The 20,222-nt window shown below is 43.0% G+C and overlaps 1 protein-coding gene across 1 annotated transcript in view; it reads right to left on the bottom strand.

Annotated features, from left to right (window-relative positions):
- Positions 1-913: 913 nt before the first annotated feature.
- YPEL2 (yippee like 2) overlaps positions 914-20,222 on the bottom strand; it is a 59,629-nt gene continuing 40,320 nt past the window's right edge. The window contains exons 3-5 of the mRNA XM_025996040.2: positions 6,912-6,955; positions 5,824-5,932; positions 914-1,947 (exon numbers count right to left, since the gene is read on the bottom strand). Of these exons, the coding sequence (XP_025851825.1) occupies positions 1,858-1,947; positions 5,824-5,932; positions 6,912-6,955 (243 nt within the window). The 3' untranslated portion in view covers positions 914-1,857. The remainder of the gene's footprint in view (positions 1,948-5,823; positions 5,933-6,911; positions 6,956-20,222) is intronic.

The following is a 20,222-nucleotide window of genomic DNA, read 5'->3' as shown; positions in this document are numbered from 1 at the left end:
GAGCCACCTGGCTTCCTGTCAGTCCTGCTGTCCATCACCTCCAGGGCAGGACCACACCTAGCTCAGGTCCCCTTTATGCAATCAGTGCACAGAGACATGAAAAGGCATTTCCACCATGATCTACTCCCTATGAAAATTCAAATTCTGGAAATGTCCCGGGTTGGCTGCTTAAATCTTGATTCATCAGTTTTACAGATTGTTGCTTCTACAAACTCACTCATTTGTGACTTTACAGTGAATTTTCCTACAGAATCAGCCTACTTAGAGAAGGAGATGCTGAGAATTACCTAATATAACCTGCACATACCTTAATAATTACATTTTCGGTCTAAGCCATAAAATTAACTCAGTTAAATGAGTTTCGGTTATGCACCGTGGACTGGCTGAACTGTTGGTATAATACACTTCACATTGTTGGTTAACTGTAACAAACTCTTCTCTCTCATGAGCTTTATTAAGGATTTGTTCTCCGCTTCCCTAATATAATGAACTTTGGTTTGTTTTGGGAGATGGGAGGCAGGGGCTAATATTGGAATTTTTAACTTGATGTTTGACAATCATATCTAAGCCCTCCCTACTGCTGGACCACTCTGACAATTTCTCTCCACACAACGCATTCAAGTCCAAGAATAGCTAGGGGTATGAGGAATCTACTGGCCAGGTTATCTCTAAGCTCAAAGCCTTGGGACTTTGTTTTCCACACTCTACAATGATAGAACTGGAGAAAAACACCCAAAACTATGTACATAGAATTGCTGATCTCTCTGAAGCCATTGCATACCAAAGGGGAAGATGCACTAACCTGTAACGGTTCAACTCTAAACTATTCCCAGCATTGTCCCACCCCGCCCCCTTCTTTGCCATAATGCTCTCATTAGGGGTCAGGAAAAAAAAAAAGGTTAGACAATCAGAATTGCTAGCTGGTTCTACTTTTTATTTTTTCTGGCCCAATATCTGAGCCATCTCTACAGGAGCTCCCAAACTACAGTCCCCTTTGTTCCCTGTCGTCCTCAATTACTGATTTTAATTGGTTGGTGGCCAAGGTCTTTGGGATGTTTGGATCTTGCACCCATTACAAATACCCCCCCTCCTCTCACCTACAGTGGCTGAAGAGGTAAAGATGACCAGAAGGAGCAGTGAGGCATCAGAGTTATCAAAACCACCTGGGCTTTTCATTCTCTCTTTTCAGGACACTCCCAACTCAACCCAGAAGAACCAGTCCCCTGCCCCCACTAGAGTTAGGACCAGTTCTTATGCTCACATGCTAACCTGGCACAGTTGGTGTCAGGAACAGAAACTTCTGATCAGAGAGAAATGCAGTCATGAGGTATTTTTTTTCTCTTTGTCCTTTGAGACAAGTCGATTACTTCAAGCCTAAGTTACCAGAACTCCAGGAGCAGCACAATTTTGTTCCTACCTCTCACGTCCCCATCCCCTGCCCACCCCCGGGATCCTCAGAGGCTCCCCCTTTCCCTCTTCCGCACACCCCTGTGCTGTGCCACTGCTCTCCTGACAAGAGGCCATCGGGCAGCGCTTACATGGGCCCTAGGGCCCTTATCAAAGTGGGCTGCTGCCATGAGGTCAAGCGTCTGTTCCTTTTGTTGTTTTGTTTTCAGCCAACACGAGAACAGAGAGAGAAGCCAGGATCAACTCACAAACAGATACAAAGCAAAGAGACAGAGAGACAGCAATTTAGAGGCCGGTCACCAGAAAGGCGGCGTCAGGGTGGGAGAATGCCCCAGATGGCAAGGCCCCTAAATGGATGGAACCAAGTGTTCAGTCACTCTCTCACGCTTGGGTAGAATGTTCGGTTGGATGGTGTTCATGTAGACACTGGGTTAGGTGGATACCCTCCGATCAGTCCCAGCCATTGTCCTTGATCATGTGTGCTAGCTCAATGATGTATTTGCCTTCTTTATACTTCTGGCTGCTTTCAAAGGCATGTTCCTAGGAGACACAAAGGAAAAGACACCAAATGACCAAAGACAAATAGGTGACTTCTGTAGCACAGGAGCAAAGGCAGGCCAATGATAGGGATCAGGACCAGCTTTGCCCAGCCTGAGAGAATTCCTACCACTCGAACATGCTACGTCCTCTTCACTGAGCTTCAGCGCTGAGGCAGCACCAAGACTTTCTCAATATTTACAACAGAGTTTAAACACTTTGCTATTTAAATATTCTAAACATTTTCTCAATATTTACAACAGAATTTCTTCAGGATCTCTGCTTTTAAGTCTTTGTCCAAATGTCACCATCTTAGTAAGGTCTTTCCTATTCTACTTTAAATAGCACGACTTCCACCCCAGAACTCCCTTTCCCCTCTCTACCTGCTTCATTCTTCTCCACAGCATTTATTTTCAAATACACAGTACAAGCTGCATATCTCTTCTACATATCGTCTTTCACTACTAAGACAAATTTCATGACAGGCAGAAGTTTCCATTCATTTTGTTCACTTCATAGAGGACTGCCTGCCACTTAATAGGTCTTCAATAAATAACTGTTAAGTGAATGTGTGTCTGTGTGCGGGTGGGCACATGCATATGTACATGTAAAATCAGGGGAACTTGGTTTCTGACGTTGACCAGAAATGTGCTCTGTGGATGTATCCATGAAGTTTCTATGTCATAATCCTCAAATGTACTTTATTACACCTAGAGAAAAAACACTCAGGGAGAGAAATTATTGTGAGGCCAAATAGGTCTCTTTTTTATTTATCTTGCTATTTCTATGTCAAGTGTATTAAGTCTGTTTTTCCTTCACTGCCTTTCCCCAGGGAGATCAGAGCTACGTGAACTCCAGGCTGAAGAACCTGGCAGCCCTCAAGCCCCACCCAGCTGCCAGGCCTCCAGAGAGAAAACTCAATATAAATCACCTGATAGATTACCATCCTAAATTTACAATGCTGTGTGTGGGCTTGCAGGCTAAGAAGCCCCATAGAAAAAGAGCTCTGCATAGGCATAGGCTCAAATGGATATTGTATTCCCAGGCATAGAGGTATAAAAACATCTGATGTATTATATGAAAAACACAGGTCAGGGGCACCTGGGTGGCTCAGTGGTTCAGCGTCTGCCTTCAGCTCAGGGCATGATCCTGGGGTCCTGGGATGGGTTCTGCATTGGGCTCCCTATAGGAAGCCTGCATCTCCCTCTTCCTAGGTCTCTGCCTCCCTCTCTCTGTCTCTCATGAGTAAAGAAATAAAATCTTAAAAAACACACACACAAACAAACATGTATTATCACAGTCATTAGATGGCTGAGTCCAATGTGCAGAAGCAGTGGACAACAACTCTTTTTCGGAGTCTTCCAACTTAGTAAGTAACTCAACCCTACTGGCCATAGGTTCTGGGAGGCATTTGTATGAACTGTATCTTCTGTTCCCAAGCTCCAGAGGTTTGGGTCTCGGGACAAGAGCTCAGAGTTGAGTCTTGTGTTGAGAGACAAATCATTCCACAATGCGGAGAGGGGAAAGGGGAGAGGCGAGGGGAAGGGCACTGAGAGAGAATGTGCCAACACATCACACACACACACACACACAAGAGCTGTGGACTCAGCAGTAATTTCCCTGACACTTCATTATTCCTCAGCTCAGTGTGTGTGTGTGTGTGTTGTGTGATGTGTACACAACAAAGGAATGTGGTTCGAGAATAAGACCTATTGTTCTGTGGCAGTGTGCTCAGGATAGGGGGGAGGTAAATAAAAAGAAAACTAGGAAAGTAAGAGTATATCTGTATTAAACAAACAAAAAAGCCAAAAGAAAAAAAAAATCAACAGCCCCCAAGCCACTTGAAAAACATCATTAACTGGACTCTAGTGGACAGAACACTAGATCTAGAGTCTGCAGAAACACCTCAGACTGAAGCCTGCTTTTGCTTCCTGGCACCAGAAGCATCACTTAACCACTTTTGTTTACAATTGCAACTTTCCATTTACAAAACTGGGATAATTAAAAGTACTTCAGAGGATTACTGTGAGGGTCTGAAGAAATAATGGAATGAAGGATTGGAGTCCTAACCTGGGACATGAGAGGTAATCAATAAATATTTGGGGAGATGGATGTTTCTCTACTGTCCTGTACATATCAGTATGCTTGTCAAGCTGTTTTATCTGTTAACCTGTAGCTTTCCTCCCTGATAACATGACTGTAAACACCCAACCAAGGGCAAGTATTAGATCTCATTTACTTTTGTATCCAACACAAAGGCTTTTAATAAACCTGAGTCAAAGGAGTGATTCATTTTTACCTCAAGGAGCAAAACCAATGACCTCACATTTATCTTCTATCTGTAATCCTGTACATCTTCATTGGAACAAGATGACCAAGAAGTTGGAAGAACAGAAGAGAATATTTCTGAATAATCAAACCCAGAACTGTGGCCCCCAGATCACCTGGGGTCGGGGGGCACTGGCCATACAAAGGAAACAGAATATCCAAGGATAGTTTTTCTCACTAGAAGCAATCAAGGCATCCATAGGGATCTGTGACCATCTTGGCATCATGAAACATGCCATCTAGGTAGATGAACATCTCAAAGTAGATGTGAAGGATGGAATCTAAAGGCAATGCTGCTCCATTGCAGACTCCACCTATGGTAGTTAAGTTTTCCATGTTTTTAACTTTGGTTAAACGGAATCATGTTTTTATGCTGGGCTTTTTTATTCAGCATTTTTATTGAAATAGACTTCATATTTTTAGAGCAGTTTTAGGTTCACAGAAAAAAAAGAGCAGAAGGCAAGGTTTCCCCTGTACTCCCTGCTCCCACATAATGCACAGCCTCCCCCATTACCAGAGTTCTGCAGAGTGGTGTGTTTGTCACAATCAACAAGCCTACACTGACACATCATTATCACTCGGCAGGCAGTTTTGACTACTCCTCCAGGCTCTTCCGAAGCTAACTAACAGCTAACTAACCACAGGTCATATGAGCCAGCCCCACACTCACCCTGTACAACTGACAGGACATGGAATTTGTGGCATTTACGTGGAAAAAAATGTCCTCCCAGAGACCGGAAGACTCATTTTCCGATATCCTCACAATGACAGGCAGGATAAAGCCTGTGAAAATATCTGCCCGTCATAAATATATCTGCCAATAATAACAACAAAAATTTGTTTTCACTGAACATCCATACCTCATCTCACCCTAGCAAAGAACTGCTCACTCCAGGTGTCAAGAAGAGGTTAAAATTATTTGTTGAGTTAAAGAGCTAAGGAATGAACATCCAATACAGAGAGTCCAGCCATGACTGTATCTAACAGTGGACATTAATATGTTTGATGGTGCCTAGCACAGGGCCTAGGACCTGAGAGATGTTCCGGGGACATTCACTGGAGCAAACAGCATGGGCTCTGCAGTTAGGCTCCTGGACGTCTCTGTCCTGGTTTGGCCAGACAACAGCTAGATAAGATTGGAAATACGATTAACCCCACTTAGCCTCAGTTTCCTCATCCATAAAATAGGGATTAAAATATGACCTAACCTCTTAGGGACCCTGTGAAGAGTAAATAAGATAATATATGCCTGGAACACAGGCATATCAGGAAATATTATGTGCTATTGTTATTAATTAAGCTGAAAAGCAGATGTGTGTATCTGTTTCAGGGGCAACTCTGAAGGAATGAGTAGGAGAAAAAGGAAGAATGAGCATGGCAGGCAGGAGTGTGCCAGGAAGTGCTCTTTGGGTTCAACTGCCTGTTCTTGGACTAAGATAATCACACAGGGCCAGAAGAAGCCAGTGGAAGAAAGCAATCCTCTAGCAGAAGGCTCTCTCAACTACTGCCTTCACAGCCCTCTTGCCACCAACCAGACTCCTTAGTACTCACATATTTCCAGCCCAGAGTGGTTTTGCAGTTTTCACAGTAAATGTCTGCAACTGCATGGAGTCCTGTTAGCAACACTCGCTCTTCTGCAGGCCCGCAGCCCACATTAACTCTGTGCCAAGGGACAGAGAGAACGGGTAGTTAGTCACACTCATCATTGGTCTTTCAAGCTGAGCTTGCAGTGAGAAAATAACTGAGCATGGATGCCACAAGGGAAGCCAACACTGAGAAGGGCATTGTTTATGACCAAAAGTATTAACAGCCCCTAAAAGGCAGCCACATGGAAACATCTCCATTGAAATGCATTTGAGATCTGCAAATTCTGATTCAGTGAGTCTGCTGATAAATAGTCTTTATAGTTTGAAATTTTCCTTGGAATGTTTTGATTGATGCTCCTCATCTTGTGAGCTAAGGGGACTAAGTGATGGCCACACTGTGAAGACCACAACCATGAGCTTACTGAGGACTGGATGCAGCTGAAGATGTCAAACATGACATTGGCACAGGCGTGCCCTAATTACAAGGATGAACAAGCCCTGTATCATATCAAGCTGAACATGCTAGATTGCCACTCTCACAGTTCATCATACTTGTGTGAACTTCACCTTCCTTTTCCAGGTTACAGGCGCCCAGGGATGCTCCCAGCAGTGATGCAGAGCCCTATGGGGCTACAACTGCAGTGGGGGAGGGGGAGGCTTCTCACTAACCAGGACTTTCCTCCAGTCTCCGCTCCTGCAGCAGAGCTCCAGGTCTTTGGTTTGACCTCCTCTCTTCCCTGATGACTCATCTCATACCTGGTTCTGAAGCCTCCTGATGAGGCTCTCGGAAGCACTTCAACTTCTTCCCTATGAGTCTATAGCCCTCTGATGTGCCTACTGTGGGTAGTAAATGTATTATTTTTAGCCAAAGATGCAGAAAAAAAAAATTCCCTAAAGATAATCGACTACCTACCGTGGAGAGCAATGCTCTGCAGGGTTTTTATTGGCGCCGAGGGGACAGGGTCCATTGTTTAATTATCACTGACTGCTGCTTTTCCCCCCACTTGACAAGACTTGCACCAAATCATGGGTGTACCATTCAGATATACTCACACTGAGTTAAAGAGGTATGCTCGTCCTTGACTTCCTTGGAAGGACTGAAATGCAAGAAAACAAATCAATAGTTAGATATCCATTTCACCCACCCATTCAAGAAACCAGCCCCAAATCACAACAATCATGACCTTCCAGGATTGACACAGTAAAAAAAACCAAACAAACAAACAAAAAAAGGACTCAGCCATTTAACAGTCCAGCGGGTAGATAGCATGGGAGAGGACAGGAGGGTACGGGAGAGGACAGGAGGGTAGGATAAACAGAGTTATAGAGTTTAGGCCAGCCCACATGTGGACTGTTTTCTCCAGCCCAGGTGAGAAGATACAAAAACCAAAGTCCACAATATCATTGAAAACTTCTTCCCTCCTGACACCATCTGTTTTACTAATCCACCCAAGATCATCCACATTGATGATCTTTGCTGGACCCACTTGATCTCAGGCATCTGTGCGGCCACAGCTTTCCTCGAGTTGGTTAGGGAAATCAGTGTGAGCACCTTTGCTCGTCCTCTTGGTCCAACCCTGCAGAAGATGGTACAAATTCTCCAAGGAAAAAAGATAAACCACCACACCTATGCTTCTCGCTTCTTATAGATCCTAACTGCCATATCAGTAACAATCCTAAATGGGAGGACAGGAGCTCTCCTTTTGAAGCGTAAGCAACTTGATCTTGAGATCACAGGAACGCTCATTAAGCAGCAATCCCATTTTAAATTCTAGCTTAAATATGAGTTGCTTTCTTCCGGCTGAAGGGTGGCAGGGAACAGGAGAAAGGTGAGCCAGTGCTTGCCATGCAGTTTGGCATCTACTTCCATTAACATGGGCCCTCGCTGTGTTTTCCTCCTCTGGTTACACTGAAATGTCTGGCTGACATGAGCTATCCATGTTCTGTACTGCTGCCTGAATTTTTAATGTGGTCTGACAATCATACTCTGAATCAAACATCCTAGTCTCCTCTAAAAACCCACTCTAAAAATAAACAAATAAATTAGGGACTCTCTCATGACCTCTATTACTCAGTGGCTGGAGAAATCCAGTGGTGACTGGTTAACAGATGACCAGAGGGTAGGAGAGAACCAAACAGGACACAGATCACTGCACCCCAGACAGCCATTGTCAGAAATACAGGACTTTAGGGATCAGCGCTGCCAGCCAGAAAGAAAGGCAAAATTCTTGACTTGTGGAAAAACTGCTTTTGGGGCAGCTAGATTGTTGGTTACCTCCAACATACAAATGCACCAAAGACCTTTGCTCCCAGGTATAGCTGTAAGAAGCAAGCAGATGTTCCCCAGCTGCTGCTCAGACCTAAACCAGCTTGTTTCCTTTGGCTTTTGAAACATTCCTGGGGAACATAAGAACTCTCAGACTAGAGCTAAGCATGAATATGAGTGTCCCAGCCTCAAAAGCCTGGAGGTCTGTGCCAAGTGTTTGGCAGAGACAGTGTCCCTGTGATAACAGACCAGAGATCTGGACAACCTGTTAGTTCAAGCCTGGAGCACAAACGCACCCAGGCACTGCTGTGAAAGCAAAAGCTCCATGGTCTGGCCCCAACCTCTGCCATCTCTTCTCTTGCTATAGTGTCCTTTGCTCTAATCAGGACAAACCACATGCAATTCCTGGAACTTGCATTTCACCAATTTGCCACTGATGTTCCCCCAGATGGGGAGGCTCATCCACCTGACCAATGCTAGGCCTCGGCTCAGCTTCCTCTTTCGTAGGTCTTCCTTGACCTCCCCCAGAAAAGGCACCCACTGGCACCCATGTTCTCGACTCCTCCTGTTCCCCGTTTGTTCTTCTTTCTTAGCACTTAACACATACTGGATCTAAGTTATAGGTTTATTTTCTAACTCCCTTACTCAATGGTGAGCTCCCAGAAAGTGTGGGCCAAGTCCTCACTCTCTCTGACCCCCTCGCACAGAGCCCATGAATCTGGCATCTGTAGGCATTTAGTAAATATTTATTCCAGAGGTGAACTGCCTCTTATTTCCTTTTTTTTTTTTTCTGTAAGTGGCTTTACTGGTGTATAACTGATGTAATAAACTCTACATATTTGAAGTGCATTATTTGTATCTACCTGTGAAAACATCACCACAATCAAGATTATCACCCCTGAAAGTCTCCTCCTGTCCCTCCTCCATCTTATAGCCTTCCCTCATTTCCTTTCCACTCACCCAAAGGCAGCCACTGCTGTCACTATCACTTGTATTTTCTGCTTTTTAATAAATGAAATCACACAGTATGTAGTGCTTTTTGTCTGGCTTCTCTCACATGGCATAATGCTTTCAAGATTCAACACAGATGAATTTTGTATTTTACCAAAAGCTCATTCCCTGAGGTGCCTGAGTGGCAATCAGTTAAGCTTCCGACTCTTGGTTTCAACTCAAATCATGATCTTTGGGTCATGAGATTGAGTCCTGCATTGGTCTCTGCATTGGGCTTTGTGCTCAGCTGGGAGTCTGCTTGAGGATTCTCTCCTTCCCTCTCTCCCTCTCCTTCTCCCTCTCCCCCTGCTCATTCTCTTTCTCTCCTTCCCTCCCTCTCTCTCTCAAATGAATAAATAAATTATTAAAAAAAAGGATATTCAAACAGTAGGATCCTTGCAATTTTTTGTATAGGATAGCACACCACAAAGAAGTTCATTTACATCATAGTACTTAAAAATGTACAGAAGTTAAATTTTTTCTTTTGCAAAAAGATGAGCATGCCAAAGTATTTGGCCTTTGCTGTAAAAAGGAGCTGACAGTAGTGTGGTACTCTTATTCTGCAATATTTTCCAAAGAATAAGCCCATTAAATCTGTCCCTTCAAAGTAAAGGTGATGTTTTAACAGGGAATGAGAATATAACTTTTTTTCAAAAGGAACTTGGGCTATGGAGAGAACTGGTATCTAGCAATGTGTTCATTTTATATGATCTTTGTAGTTTGGAATGGATATGACTGTACAAAAAAAATGACTTAAGATGAATGAGAGAAGAAAATGCAGGTGGAAATCTGTTAGAAAAGATTTCTTAGATCCTGTCCCAGAAACAATTTATAAAAGAAAAAGACTGCTAACGTGAACTTAATCAAAATTTCAAGCTTTTTCTCTGAAAAACAAAGAGAAAAGTTAAGCCATAGACTGGGAGAAAATATCTGGAAATCACATATATAACAAAGCACTTGTACCTGAAATACATACAGAACTCTCAAAACTCAAACAACAAGGAACAAAAACTCCAATTTTAAAATGAGCAAAGAGGCTCTCTGTTCCTCCCCATTTGATAGACAGCCACATCTTCTGGTATAATGCCAGCCACATCCCGAGACATGATGGTGAAGGTCAGAGTAAATAGATTTGGCTGTACTGAGCACCTAATCACCAGGGCTGCTTTCAACTCTGGCAAGGTAGATACTGTCACCATCAGTGACCCCTTCACTGAACTCAACTACTTGGTCTACATGTTCCAGTATCATTCCACCCATGACAAATTCAATAGTACATTCAAGGCTCAGAATAGGAAACTTGTCATGAATGGAAAGCTCATCTCAATCTTCTAAGAACAAGATCCCACCAACATCAAATGGAGTGATGTTAGTGTTGAGTATGTGGTGGAGTCCACTGGGGTCCTTGCTACCATCAAGAAGGCTGGAGCTCATTTGAAGGCTGGGGCCAAGAGGGCCATTATCTCTGCTCCTTTCTAAGGATGCCTCATGTTTCTGATGGGCATGAACAATGAGAAGTATGACAACCCCCTCAAGATTGTCAGCAATGGCTCTTGCACTACCAACTGCTTGGCCCCTCTGGTCAAGGTCATCCATGATAACGTGGCATTGTGGAGGGACTCATGACCACAGTCCATGCTATCACTGCCACTCAAAGACTGGGGATGACCTCTCTGGGAAGCTTTGGTGTGAGGGCTAAGGGGCTTCCCAGAATATCACTCCTGTTTCTACTGGCACCATCAAGGCTATAGACAAGGTCATCCCTGAGCTGAATGGGCAACTCATTGGCACGGACTTCCTGTCCCCACCTTGCAACACGTCAGTCATGGATGTGACCTGCTGCCTGGAGAAAGCTGCCAAAAACGATGACATTAAGAAGATGATGAAGCAGCCATCAGAGGGCCCCCTCAAGGACATTCTGGGCTACAGTTAGAACCAAGCTGTCTCCTGCAACTTTAACAGTAATACTCACTCTTACACCTTTGATGCTGGGGCTGGCATTGCCCTCAATGACCACTGTGTCAAACTCATTTCCTGTTATGACAATGAATTTGGTTACAGCAACCAGGTGGTGATCTTATGGCTTTCAAGGAATAGGAGATCCCTGGACCACCAGCACCAGGGAGAGCAAGAGGAAGAGAGATGCCCTCAATTGCTGAGGAGTCTTTTCCTCAACGCATCCCTCAATACACTGAAAATCCCCTGACCTCCAGACAGTTTCAATCCTAGACCCCCTAAAGAAGAGGAGGGGTTCAGGGAGCCCTACCTTGTCATGTATCATAAAATGTACTGTACCCAGCCAAAAAAAAAAAAAAAAAAAACTAAAAAAATGTTTAAATAAAAAATAAAATAAGCAAAAGATCTGAACAGACTTCACCAAAGATAAACAGATGGTAAACAGTCACATGAAAAGATGTTCAGCATCACTAGTCACTGCGGTAAATGTAAATTAAAAACACAATGATATCAAAACCACAATAAGATACTACCTCATGCTGGTCAGAAAGGCTCAGATTAACAAATCAGGAAATGATGGATGGGGAGAAAGGAGAACCCTCTTACACTGTTAGTAGGTGCAGGTGTAAACTGGTGCAGCCACTCCGGAAAACAATATGGACGTTCCTCAGAAAGTTGAAAATAGAGCAACCCTATGAACTAGCAATTGCACTACTAGGTATGTACCCCAAAGATTCAAGTGTAGTGACCCAAATGGGCACCTGCACCCCAATGTTTATGACAGCAATGTCCACAAAGAGCCCAGATGTCCATCGACAGATGAGTGGATAAAGATGTGGTATATCTATATACAATGGAATACTAGTCAGCCATCAAAGACAACGAAATCTTGCCATTTGCAACAACATGGATGGAACTAGAGGGTATTATGCCAAGAGAAATTAATTAGAGAAAGACAACAATCATACAATCTCATTCATATGTGTAGTTTAAGAAACAAAACAGAGCATCATAGGGGAAGGGAGGGAAAAATAAAACGAGGATGAACTCAGAGAAGGAGACAAACCACAAGATACTCTTAATCATAGGAAACAAACTGAGGGTTGCAGGAGGGGAGGGGGCTTGAGGGATGGGGTAACTGGGTGATGGACATTAAGGAGGGCATGTGATGTAATTATATAAAACTGATGAATCACTGAAGTCTACCTCTGAAGCTAATCATACACCAAATGTTTAATTGAGTTTAAATAAAAATGTTTTTAAAAATCTGGAACAATCACATTCTAAGAACTTCCAGGTTGGTGAACACATCAAAGTGCTCAGTGAGTAGGGCATCTGGGTGGCTCAGTCAATTAGGTATCTGTCTTCAGCTCATGATCCTGGGGGCCTAAGATCAAGCCCCACATCAGGCTCCATGCTCAGTGGGGAGCCTGCTTCTCCCTCTTCCTCTGCCACCCCCCTTGCTTGTGCTCTCTCTCTTTATCAAATGAATAAATAAAAGCTTTAAGGGGCACTTGAGTGGCTCAGCGGTTGAGCATCTGCCTCTGGCTCGGTGCGTGATGCTGGGATCTAGGATCAAGTCCCACACTGGGCTCCTTGCAGGGAGCCTGCTTGTCTCTCTCCTGCATCTCTGCCTCTCTCTGTATGTGTCTCTCATGAATAAATAAATACAATCTTAAAAATAAATAAGTAAATACTTTTTAAAAATTCAAAGTGTTCAGTGAGTGATGTATCCTGAAAAGGCATGAAATCTCCACCATCCCCTCTACCCTCATCCTTTGCTCTATGTATCTCTACCCTTTGCCTGTTTGAGTTGTATCCTTTATAATAAAAGGGTCATCATAAGTAAAACAAACAGAAACTACAGTGAGATACCACTACACACCTATGGTTGTGGTTAAATGGTTGAATTTTTGTATGCTGACAAAACCAAGTGCTATCAAGAAGTGTAGCAACTGGAACTCTCTCATACATTGCAAAATAGCACAGCCACTTTGGACAAGAGTTGATGGTTTCATTTATCAAAGTTAAAAGAAAACTTATGTTCATGTAAAAACCTGCAGGACAATGGTTTTAGAGCGGCTTTATTCATAATTGTCCAAAACTGGACACAGCCTAAATGTCTCTCAGTTAGTGAGTAGATAAACTGATACCTCCCATATTACAGCAGTCTGTAATAAAAAGGAACAACCTGTTGATAAACATACCATCATGGATGAATCTGAAATGCATCAGGCTAAGATAAGTAGGTAACAAAGGTCATTGACCACAAGGCATAACAGGGGAGACAGAATTGTTATTTTCATTATGGCAGTAGTTATAAGACCAAGTATTTATCAAAACTCATAGGGTTGTATATCAAAGAGTGAATGTTACTTTATAAAATCAAAAAATTTTAAATCCAATAAAAATGTTTAAAATAAGCCATCTCTACAACCTCCCATCTGTACGCTGTATTTGGACAATTAGGAAACAATTTCATAATCTACTTAAAAGTATTCCAAACAAAGAGCAACTGTAGGGGCGCCTGGGTGGCTCAGTTGGTTAAGTCTCTGCCTTCAGCCCAGGTCATGATCCCAGAGTTCTGGATCCAGCCCATGTGAGGCTCCCTGCTCAGCAGGGGGCCAGGGGGTGGCGGGTGTCTGCTTCTCTTCCTCTTCCACTCCTCTCTGCTTGAGTTCTCTCTCTGTCAAATCAATCAATCAATCAATCTTAAAAACAAAGAGCAACTGCAAATTTCTGCAGAAACCTTTGTGTAACTGGGTAAATGGGTTAGATCGTGGGGATCATGATTGTCATAAGTACAAACATGCCAATGTTATATTTGAACCTACCTCTCTTTGTAAGAGCTTTTCAGCAAGGGAAATTGTTAAAGTACTGAAATATACCCTCATTAGGACATACCTTAGAATTATTATATCAGAAAGTGATAGACCAATAATTTTTTAAAAGAACATATTAAATTACATACCTTCAATAAGATTTGAAAACCAATTTATAACTTTTTTCTTCCTTTTAAATTATAATGAAGAATTTCTTTGAATATATGTTTATAATGTATATATTACATAGCAGTATGTGCATACCACATATAAGTATCCATATATTAGGAGTATATACTCGAACATTTTTACTAACAGGCATATGTGATTTTAAGTTTGGAGACCACTTTGGGGGTTTCTGTCTGCTTCAGGACAGGGCCTACAAGTAATTTCCTCTAGTCTGGCATAGCCTAGGATTCCTAGAGAGTAGGGGATGGGGAGGATACATGGCAGAGAAGAGAAATGCCAGCCAGGCCCAGAGGTGCTGCCCAGGGCCACTATGGTTCTTCCAGGCCTGTTCTACGAAAGTGCCCTGGCCAATACCCACACTCTGCAAAGGGGTGTGCTGGAGGCAGTATCCACTGAGGTACCCTCCTGGGTGACCATGAACCTGTCTGCTCAGCCTGGCACTGAGGACCAGCTGAATTTCCTGGGAAGAACTCTGAAAGCTCTTCCACCATGGCTTCCACTCTGGGCCTCTGCCAAGTCAACATTTATGATGGGAAAAACAGCCACTGAAAACAACAGGCATCTTGCAAATAGACACAGACAAGAATAGCCCCGGCTGGGTCACTGTATCCTGTGGGGCCCAGCCCAGCCTGGCATAACCAGGCACAGCCTGGCACTCCCTTGAGTGAGGGTGGTACCAAAGGTGGGGAGACTGAAAGGAAGTTAAGGAAGCAATTAGAATGAAGCAAACAGAATTTCAGACCAGGAGATCCCAAACAGACTGTCAGACACATTTGTTTGCTGTCATTACTGCCAGGCAACAAGACAGCTCTTTTCCATGTTGTGTATCAACCAAGGCTGGTGTTCAGGACTCCAGGAAAGGTTTTTTTTTTTTTGGTTTTTTTTTTTTTTGTTTTGTTTTGTTTTTTTTAAATTACACAATATTTTTCTTCTGTCCTTTAAAGGAAAGTAATAGTTCCAGGCCCAGCCCTTCCAGCCAGCTCAAAGGAACGGAAAAGGCTTTGAGTTTCCTGTTTAGTATCCAAAACCACTGATTTCTGGCCCCTTTGAAAGTCTGAAGGCAGAAATTCTGTTTAAAAGTAGGAGGACCCTGGAAAATGAATACTTTTTTGGGGGGAGGTGGCAAGAGCAAACATATGGGTTCCTTCCCCTGGTTATAAGGTACAGGTCCTCACCCTTGAGCTGAGTCAGGTAAGAAGTCCTCCTAGCATAGCATGAAGCAGAGCCTCTCCAACTTGCACTCTCTCTTCTCACTGGGAAGGTTAACCATTTTCTTTTTCTTTTTTTTTTTAGGTGAGGCAGAAGGATTGGGGGGGGGGGGGGGCAGAGGGCCAGGGAGAGAATCCCAACCAGGCTCCACACTCAGCACAGAACCTAAAGCAGGGCTCAATCTCACAACCCCAAGATCATGACCCGAGCTGAAAGCAAGAGTCTGACACTTAATTGACTGAGTCTCTCAGACGCCCTAACAAAGGTCAACCATTTTTAATGAAGCATGTGCCTCAAGAGGTGAACAGAGAGAGAAGGAAAACAGATGTCACCTGCCTATCTGGCTGCAGTATCTGGGAGCTCAGTGCCTATCTGCGTATACTAAGACGATCTAGCCTTGGTATCAGAAAATCAGGATGAAATCATGGTTTACAACTTATTAACTCCTTGACCTTGGAGAAAATATTCAGCCTCTCTCAGCTTTGACATCTTTTACATCTGTAGATGGAAACCACACCTATTTTATAGGGGTTTTAAAGATAATAAGTAAAACAAGGTAAATGAAGTCCAGGGTAAAAGGAAGGTCAGTTCCTTCTTTCCTCTTTGACCTTTTCAGGAGCCTAGAAAAGAAAGAGAGATGAAAAGGCTGATTCTAATCTACTTGGATTTTCAAAATCCTTTTCTTTAGTGACTTTGATCTTCCCTTTTCTCTACTATTACCACAAAGGGCAAGTGTTCTACTCTTTGCAACTCAAGGTCTCCATAAAAATGGTCAGGAGACTGACACTCCCCATGATCCTTTCCAGTCATATACCGTGAATCCTTTAAAGCACTCCGTGCTTGCTTCTCTGACCTACCATCCACAGGCAGTGTGAATTACATGGGCTTCAAAGAGGCAAACTGCCAGATTTTGAGTCGTGGCTTTGCTATGTACCAGCTATGCTACTAACTTGAGCAAGCCAATTAACTACTCTCAGACTTGATTTCCTAATCTGCAAAATGGGCACAATAAAACAGTACTCACACTCATACCAGCTTTCTATGAGAAATAAATGAGATACTGTGTATGCAAGAAGGCACTTCATACACTTCAAGGCTTTATATATTTCTATCATTGTTACAATTTCTTATTAGATAGCTATAGAAGAACTTAGTACAAATGTAAAGTTGAGTTCTTTTTAACTGAAATGTAATACATTTTACCATAAAAGTCATCCTCTTAAAGTATACAATTCAGTGGCTCTTGATATATTCATAAGGTTGTGCAATCATCACCAATTCTAGAACACTTCCACTCTCCAAAATCTCATGCCACTGTCACCTTCCATGTCCCCTGCTGCAGCTCCTGGCATCTACAAATCTACTGTCTCCAGGTGTTTGCTGAAGGCACCATATACTATGCTATACATCATCTCAGCAAGAAGACAGTAGAAGTATTAGGAAGAGATATAAAGGAAGATTAGCAAAACCCTTGTCCTTGGAGTGCTGGCTAAACATCCTGCCTCAGCAGGTCTGACATTCTGCTGGGGAGGGCCCAGTCTTTTTTCCTTTCTCATTCTTTTCTCCATCCATGGTCAGGCCCAGTAGAGTTTCCCATTTAGGGTCAGGGTAAGCCACAGGCTCCATTCCAAAGGGCTGAAACCCATGCAAAGTAATACTGGATTCTGTTTGGATTTCACCCTTGAGGAAGCATATGGAGAAAGTGGGAAGGGGATGCCTGGGTGGCTCAGCGGTTTAGCGCCTGCCTTCAGCTCAGGGCCTGATCTTGTTGAGCCCCACATCAGACACTCTGCATGGAGCCTGTTTCTCCCTCAGCCTGTGTCTCTGCCTCTCTCTCTCTCTGTGTGTCTCTAATGATTAAATAAAATCTTAAAAAAAAAAAAAAAGTGGGAAGGGTGATAATACAGAACAATGAAAATGATGAAAAACTTCCAGAATTAGAACCCAAGTGCAACTTAAAGAGACAGTGAGCCTTTAGCTAAGAGGAAAAGAAGATTAAAGGAGATTTCTTCCATTTTCTCTGCAATAGGAGGAGGAGGAAATGGACATAAATGGAAATAAGAGAGACCTGGGTTAATTATAAGGGAAGGATTTCCTGACTCTGTAGGACTTCCACACGAGGACATGGGTCACTAAGAAAGATGAGGAAAGAACAAAGTCTTTTACACTTGTTTATGGTTTACAAAAAGCTTTCACATTATCTGTCTAGAAACTTTGAGATGGCGTAGGAAGCCACGTGTGCTGCCTGGGACAAAAGCATAGCCTCTCAGAGCCCTCCTCCCCTGGCTTTGAGCTTTGGAAGGTTCCAGTTCACCCTCATATTCCCTAACCAGATGAAGGGAGGGGTTGGGAAGGGACTGGCTCAAGGAGGAAATATCTGCTGTGTGGAGTCATAAAATTCCAAGGGCATGGGAGCATACATGATGCAAATGATGCAAGGAATGAATGGCAAAAACAAAAGGTGCTGAGCAATCTGGGTGCCACATTTTATTGCTTAAAGGGGATATTCTGGGATCTAAGTCACTTAAAGATCAGACCATTCAAATTCACCTTCCTGTAGACCTACATGAAACAGGCTGCTTTTAGGAATGAACCTAAACTAGAGACACGGAAAGGAAATGGAAGATGGAGTAGAGAAAGCCTGGAGAGTCTGTTCCCTCTCACTACCATGTCTGCTGGATGTTCAGTGTAAAGGATGCAGGTTTTGGAACAAGCTGTGTCACCTTAAGCAAGTCACTGCATCCTTCTGAGCCGCAGGGCCCCATCTACAAAAGAGAAAAACATAACACCTATTCCATAAAGCCCTATTCTAAAGGGATGTTGTTTAAACAAATGCCCGTACATAAAGCACAGTGTCCTGGCTCATGAAACAACACTTAGTAAATGTCTGTTTCCTTTCACCACCACGGGCCTTCCGGATTTAAAATGGGAGATGTGGGACTACTCTGGACTGTCTTACCAGAGCTTCCCCAGACTCTCTTCCAAATCTCCTCTTGCCACAGATCCCCACATCTCCTCTCCCACACCTCTCCCAGCTGTTCTAAGGGCCTCAGATGTGGTTTGGGGCCGTGGGTTTGTTCTTTGTTGAATCATGAGCAGATAAGACACCCTAGTTGATGGCAAAGGGTTAGGACAGTAGATGCCAATGTAAACATGCAGCCAGTGGGAAAACAAATGCTGCCAGCTCTCAACATCCTGCATTCACTCCTTGCTCTCCATTGAAAAGGCACAGAAAATAGGCATTTTTCAGGAAGAAAAGGGGTGGAGGATTCCCATAATCAGACAAGGCCCAACCTCTACATAAGAAAGCTGCACAGATCACCCTATCTAGGTCTGTTCAGGGAGACTGGCTTCTGAGTAAAGAGAGCAGAGGTAGTAGAATCAGAATGTAATGGCAGGCAGTGATTAATACTGGGGCCCTTTGCAATTCAAATATAAAACTAAAACTTTAAGGGAGCTGAAATAATGGAACTCAAATTTCTCTCAAAACCATCGGACCTTTAAAATAGTTCACTACAAACTGCTAAAAGTAAAAAGATAACACAAGTTAATATACATAAGAACAAATAACAATTTCATGGATTTCTGTTTTAATCTATAGTTCCAAAGCCAACTCAACACTGGCAGATAAAACATCTTTACACTACAAAAGGTATCAGATGTCAGGGGGCAAAACCTACAGACTCTCAAGGTAAATCTTCCCCTGCAACCAATCTAGGCCAAAAAAAAAAAAAAAAAAAAGCCAGAAAAGGCTTCCAAACTGAAACCATGCACTATGGAGGAGGTTGCTTTTAAAATATTTGGCGGCAGGGGGGAGGATGCCTGGGTGGCTCAGCGGTTGAGCATCTCCCTTTGGCTCAGGGCTTGATCCTGGGTCTGGGGATTGAGTTCCATATCAGGCTCCCTACAGGGAGCCTGCTTCTCTCTCTGCCTATGTCTCTGCCTCTCTCTCATGAATAAATAAATAAATAAATATCTAAAAAAAATAAAATGTTTGGGGGGGTAGGTGGTGCAGAGGGAGAGAGAAGAGTCTTAAGAGGCTCTATGCCCAGCACGAAGCCTGAAGCAGGGGTCCATCTCACAACCCCGAGATCATGACCTAAGCTGAAATGAAGAGTTGGACACTTAACTGACTGAGCCACCCAGGGCCCTTTAAAATATTTTTAACAACCAATCACTATAGCGAAATCGGAGAATTTACAGATGAGATTAAGTTGGCTCATTAAACTGGAAACTGAGATAACAACAGTACAGTTGTATATAGTGCTTACCATGTAAATATTGCTTACTATATGCCAGGCAAGATTCAAATTGTTTTATATAAACCAAGTAATTTAATCCTCTAACAATCTGATGAAGTAGGTACGATCATTGTTCCCATTAAGATGAGAAAATTAAGGCAGAGAGAGGTTAAAACCAGGGTCTTAAGGTTATGCCCATGGTCAAACAACAAACAGATGACAACAACTCAGGCAGTAGGCTCCAAAGTCTAAGGGAGAATAAAGATGGAAAACAATGGTGTTGTCCCAAGTGACTCCCTAAAAGGAGCCTAACACAATTAGACTAATACTGACATGTATACAGGACATCAGACTATACAAAACACTTGCACATACATTAAATGATTCACTCTCTACACAGCAGAGGAAACTGAAACCCAGAGCTGTTCCAGTGACTTTCCCAGTTTCATATAGTTTATAAGTCAAGGTCAGAACATAAATCCTTGGCTTTTGATTTGAAGTCCCAAGATTTTTCTAGAGTGTGTTCACCTGGAAATTCTGTCTCTTTGATGAAGAAGGATGGATCAAGCTGTCAGAATTGATGAAAATCTCTTAGGCTATTCAGCTTCCTCTGCTCTGATTCCATATTTATTTAGCAACTGCCTAAATTTAATTTTCTCACTCAAGTGGGTTTACTTTCAAGGAAGGCAAC

This window comes from Vulpes vulpes, chromosome 2 (assembly GCF_048418805.1).
Source record: "Vulpes vulpes isolate BD-2025 chromosome 2, VulVul3, whole genome shotgun sequence".
NCBI lineage: Eukaryota > Metazoa > Chordata > Mammalia > Carnivora > Canidae > Vulpes > Vulpes vulpes.
This window is presented reverse-complemented; position numbering and strand designations above follow the sequence as displayed.